Source organism: Phaethon lepturus, unplaced genomic scaffold, assembly GCF_000687285.1.
Source record: "Phaethon lepturus isolate BGI_N335 unplaced genomic scaffold, ASM68728v1 scaffold30912, whole genome shotgun sequence".
NCBI classification, from domain to species: Eukaryota; Metazoa; Chordata; class Aves; order Phaethontiformes; family Phaethontidae; genus Phaethon; species Phaethon lepturus.
Window position 1 is genome coordinate 4191 of NW_010521977.1, and position 5668 is coordinate 9858.

The 5668-nt window shown below is 46.8% G+C and overlaps 1 protein-coding gene across 1 annotated transcript; it reads left to right on the top strand.

Annotated features, from left to right (window-relative positions):
* Positions 1–2148: 2148 nt before the first annotated feature.
* DRAXIN (dorsal inhibitory axon guidance protein) lies at positions 2149–4863 on the top strand (the record flags this gene model as incomplete). Its single annotated transcript, XM_010281685.1, has 3 exons — positions 2149–2633; positions 3976–4163; positions 4721–4863. Coding segments are annotated over exons 1-3 (791 nt in total), but the record flags the coding sequence as incomplete, so codon positions are not given.
* Positions 4864–5668: the final 805 nt, after the last annotated feature.

The following is a 5668-nucleotide window of genomic DNA, read 5'->3' on the forward strand; positions in this document are numbered from 1 at the left end:
GTGAGAGTGAGATTGGAGACACCTGCCTTGCATTCTCTTTGCACTTGTTCTCTCCTCTTGGCATTTTGCCCACGGATGACAAGGTAAGATGCCGTTTCCAGCTCTTTTGAGTTGTTCTGAGTGATGCCTTGATCCAGCTGGTTTGCTCTCGTTCTTAAAGAGAAAATCCTAGGAAAAAAACAAAGACTGTGAATGCAGAGCTTGGGTTTTGCTGGGTTGCTATTTGTTCCATTGGTTTTGAAGCAGGACTTCAAGTGCTTTGTTAATAGATTTAGCTGTTGGTCTCATTTTCCTTTGTTCCAGGTAACTGCCAATAAAATACTATTTCATAGTGCTATGCCTTCAGCAAATGAATTACCCAGCACCTCCTAAATCAGTCCCCAAGTAGCAGTTTGTTGTCCTTTGTGGACAGTAGAAAGACCTGCTTTTCAGACACTGCATTAAAGAGAAAACCCCTGTGCTGTCTACCTCTTTCCAGGGGAGGTCTGAACTGAAAATTTGCTCCCAGACTCTGAGCAATAACAGAAATGAATCTTTGAAAGGCAGAATCAGCTGATGATTCTGTAAGCAGGCTTTTCAGTTAAGAGGATGAAGACATCTCCCTCTAAACTCCCTGGATGCCCCATGAGGCTGGGGCTGCTATGATGGCAGAGGTTTCAGTGACTCAAAACACTCCTCATCTGTCTCATAGGTTGAAAGAGGAAAGGAAGAACCAAGGCCATTCTTAGGGTGTCTGCTGCCAGCTCCACAAAAAGGCACTGAGACTGGCCTCAAAGGATGTTACCTGCTGCCCTTCACAGGTGACAATGGCTGGTAAAGTGGCAAAGCATCTGGAGGAGGAACTATCAGCCATTGTAATTATGCAGCGAAGTGGTTCACCTAGTGAACAGAAGGATGGAAATCAGGTGCAATGGGGGCTGGGGTGCAGGAAAGATGGGGAGGAAGTTGAGTGAAGAGTTGTGGCTGTAACTTTGTGACAGTATTTCTCAAATGTAAGCATAGGCCTGGTTTTCTGGCAGTGTCATGGGGAACTCTGGATTCAAGGATACCTTCATGCTGCCCAGCTTGAGAGGGACAGTCTGAGAAAGCTACAACAAAGTGAAAGGCTGCACTGGAAATACTGAAAACCCCTTTCCCCCTTTTGTGGGAAAGGAGAGGGGAGAATGATCTAACTGGAGAAGTCTCTGACTTGTGCGATGTCCTAAAGCCATGTCTCATAACACAAACACAGGATGAAGGAAGACCCTCAAAAAGACTACAGTGAAGCAGAATGAATGAGAATAGTCTGCAGCCATTGTGCTGAGGGACTCTGCCTCAGTGTTCTTTGGACTTAAATTACCCTCCCAGTTCCAGCCTCACCTGGTGGGGTGAGGTGAAGTGACCTGTGCAGGGTCAACGAGGGAAAGTGGGACAAACTAGAGAAAACTCAGTCTGCCTCCCTGCCCCTTGATCTTTAGACCAGCATCCCCTGCTCTGCTGACAGCAGAAGATTTGTTTCTCTGCCACGCTGTGAGGTATCAGCACAAAATTTCCAGTGTTTTTTCTTCCCTTCACCAGTTTCAGCCACCCTGAAGCACTATGTGTGTGCATGCATCTTCAGCTCTCTGTCTTCAGCTGGTCAGGGCTGTTGCTGGTCCTGCGAGGCCACCATCTGCCTGCAGTTCTGTTCCTGTTGACATCTTCATTGCAAGGAAACCAGCTGTGAGGAGGGGCCAGTGCCAGCCAGGCCCAGGATGCCAACCTGGCAGCAAACAGCCCTAGCCAGACAGCTGGCGCTGTGCAGGCGGCGCGGCTCAGGAGCGGTGGCCGGCAGGAGCCAGCCTCCCCAGCCCCTCAGATGGTAGGCTGTGAATGGGAGGGTAGGGGGGCTAGTCAGGAATCAAAGAGAAATGTCCTACTGATTGATGGCCCTCATTTGCACATGAAACTGGGACCTCTCAGCCCTGCAGGCTCTGCACGTGTGTCTCAGCTGCTGTAACTGGGGCTTGGAGAGGAGGAGGTAACCAAGGAGGAAAAAAAAAGATCACTTCCAGCTCTGGACAACATAACTGTTTTCATTTAAGTGTCCTACGTCTGATTCTTGCTTGCCTTTACAGTTCCTAGAAGTTCGTTGCTTTTCTTTTTTCCTTTTTTTTTTTTTTTTAATTGCAGGTGAGGCAGAGCACCCAGGATTATGGCAACTTCTTCCACCTTCTTCTCTCCTTTCCTTTTCCTGTGTGTGCTGGTTCTTTCCGACATCAGTCTTGCAGTCTCCCTGGACCCTGGCACAAAGATCAAAAATGTCCCAGAGAACAACAACCATCTTCAAAACCAAGAGATGTGGATGCAGCAGCCCAGAAATGGGCACCACCACAAGCATGGCTTGGCCAAGAAGGAGAGGGTCCATGCCATGTCTTCTAGAGGGCAGCTGGCTGGGGAAGAGGCCCTCAGAATGGGTAGCGGAGGTCCAGCTGTGGAAGAGCTGGCAGCAGAGGGACAGCCAGCAGCCCTGAAACTGAACAAGGATGTGTTCCTGGGTTTTGAGTTCCCATATCCTGAGAGGGAGAACCAGTCCCCTGGGTCTGAGAGAGGAAAGAAGCAGAACCGAGAGCATCGGCGACACAGCCGTAGGGACAGGCTGAAACACCACAGAGGTATTTGAGCTCCAAGCGAAGCTGAAGCTGTTGGGCCACTTGAAATGTGTCACTTGTGTGAGGGCAAGGAGATGTAGCTGTGGTTGAGCCACATGGGTGTGTGGAGGGTGTGGGATGTGTGCCTGCTCTGGGGAGAAATCTGCCAAACAAAAGAGGCACAAGAAAAAAGGGGAACTCCAGAACCAGAGGTTTTTACTGCTGGCTGCAGTTTTGTGAAAATGACCTGGTTTGCCTTACAGGGGGAGCTCTGAATGTTCCTAGGACTTGAGGGGTTGTTTTGGGGTGGCCTGCTTTGTTTTGCTTTTTTAGCAAATGGTTCAATTTAATAACAAACATTTCCAAGCCATGCTCAGTCTCTCCACTGACTTTGAAACATGACCAGAACTAGAAATAATACAAAACCCCTACTTTGCTTGAAGATCAGTTTCTTCTCATCAGAGCTTGTATTCTGTATTTATGCTGAACTATAAAAAATAGAAATTTTGCATATGTGAACTTGCACTAATTACTTTAAAATGTTGCTTGTTTTTGACTTGGATTACTTCCTTTGCAGGTCAAGTTGTGAGTGTGTGTTTCTGTGGTATGGTATACTCAGTGCAAAAAACCTTTAGTTCTGTTAAAGCCAGGCAATTTGTGCCAACCTACTCTTATTTGACAAGCTGGGTATCAGTATCCCTGAGTTCCAGCTATCACTCCTCCCTGAATCAGTAAGAAGAGCTCTATTGTTTTCTCAGGGGACTGACTAAACAACTCAGGTTAAACAACATAGAAGAGTATACAACAAAGATGGTTTGAAGCGATATCCACAGACTACAAAACAGGCCTTGTTTCTTTGGTTTAATTTAAGGTCTATATTTTAAATTAATACTTAGGAAAAGCAGGGATCAGGCTGTGAAAATATTCTTATTTCAAGTTACGTGGGTCCTGACTTGAACTAAATTGGAATAACCCACTACTAAAATTGACCAAGATTGCATTCACAGGTATTTGCATCAGCTTCATCCATTGGTTTAAAAATGGTAAAATGGGTATATTTTGTACTTTTGAGACCAGAAGAAGAAATCCTTTGCTGCTTAAGCAAGAGAGAGACATATCTTTAAGAAGGTGTGATTATGTATGACTTAAGTGTGTGCAAATGAAGATGCATTTACTCTGGACCAGATCTATCACTTTAATTTAATAGCATGTGACTCTGTTTTACACTGGTCTAAACAGCAGCTCAGGGTGGTAGAACACTGGCCAGTGGCTGGATGAAATCTGAATTCCTTTGACTCAAATCTGTGTCACACAGAGAGAAAAGGGATGAGAAAGCTAATGTTACTGTACCTGTTGCCCTCTGCAGGGAAGACTCCTGATGCTGGGCCAAGCTCCTTGTACAAGAAACCCGAAAGCTTTGAAGAACAGTTTCAAAACCTCCAGGCACAAGAAGCTACAAGTCTGACTCCCACCATGTTTCTCATCACTGCACTTGAACTTGGCGTTTCCACAGAAGAGCCTCCTGTTCTTCCAGCCACATCACCACGGTCACAGGTAAAGAGACAGCTGGTAACTCTGCACTGTACCTTGACGCAGACAGAAATCTCCTGCAGATAAGGTCCAGTTTCTTTTTTTTCTTTGTTTTTTGACAGTTAGAGGTAAGTGCTTGCTTAACACCCAAGCCCTCCCTGAAAAGCAACTCTCTGTCTTGGAGACATCTAAGTATCTCTTCTTCATAAACGGTTCCTTTAGTTGCTTCTCTTCCCTGCCCTACCTCTCCCTTAGCTAGCCATCTTCCTTCAGCTTCAAGGACCAGAGAGGCAGTAGGAGCACTTGGCTGGAGAGGCAGCATGTCCTAATGCGCCTTGCTCGCCTTTTGTCCTCACACAGAAGTAGTGGAAACTTCCCTCTTGGCTTGAGCTGCAACAAGGGAAAGCTCTTCCCTTTTGAAAATGAAATGCCAAGAATCCCCAATGGACAAGATAGGAGTGGAGGTGGGGGGAAATCATAAAGCCTTTTTAAGGTCTAAAAACACCAGGAAAATTTGCAAAGACTTCGGTGTCACTACAGAAGTGTAATCCATTGTCTCTTTGGTTTCTTGTGGTTTGCAGGCCCGTCTCAGGCAAGATGGGGATGTGATGCCCACCCTAGATATGGCACTCTTTGACTGGACAGATTATGAGGATCTCAAACCAGAAATGTGGCCATCTGCTAAAAAGAAAGGTGCTAAATCTCCCTGTTCTCTTTCCCAAAAGTAAGGCTTGTCATTCTGTAAGGCTTGTCCTATGGTTAGTGTTCACAGATGTGCTGAAGGATGTGAGATCGTAGTGGTGGGGAAAGAGAGAAAAAGTGTAATACTGATTGTGTTTTGTGCTCATTTTCAGAATGTTTCTCATTTTGGATGCGTAGTTTGAGGGCAGAGGAAAAATGATAGGTGGAGGGTTGAGAAATAGGGAGGATCACAGAATCACAGAATCACTAAGGTTGGAAAGGACCTTCAAGATCATCAAGTCCAACCATTAATCCAGCGCCACCATGTCCCCTAAACCATGTCCCGAAGCACCACATCCACACGTTTTTTGAACACTTCCAGAGATGGTGACTCCACCACCTCCCTGGGCAGCCTGTTCCAATGCTTGACCACCCTCTCGGTGAAGAAATTTTTCCTCATATCCAGTCTAAACCTTCCCTGGCACAACTTGAGGCCATTTCCTCTCATCCTATCACTAGTTACTTGGGAGAAGAGACCAACACCCTCGTCGCCACAACCCCCTTTCAAGTAGTTGTAGAGAGTGATGAGGTCTCTCCTCAGCCTCCTCTTCTCCAGACTAAACAACCCCGGTTCCCTCAGCCGCTCCCCATAAGACTTGTGCTCCAGACCCCTCACCAGCTCCGTTGCCCTTCTCTGGACACGGTCAAGCACCTCAGCATCCTTCTTGTAGTGAGGGCTGAACACAGTATTCAAGGTGCGGCCTCACCAGTGCCGAGTACAGGGGCACAATCACTCCCCTACTCCTGCTCGCCACAGTATTTCTCATACAGGCCAGGATGCTGTTGGC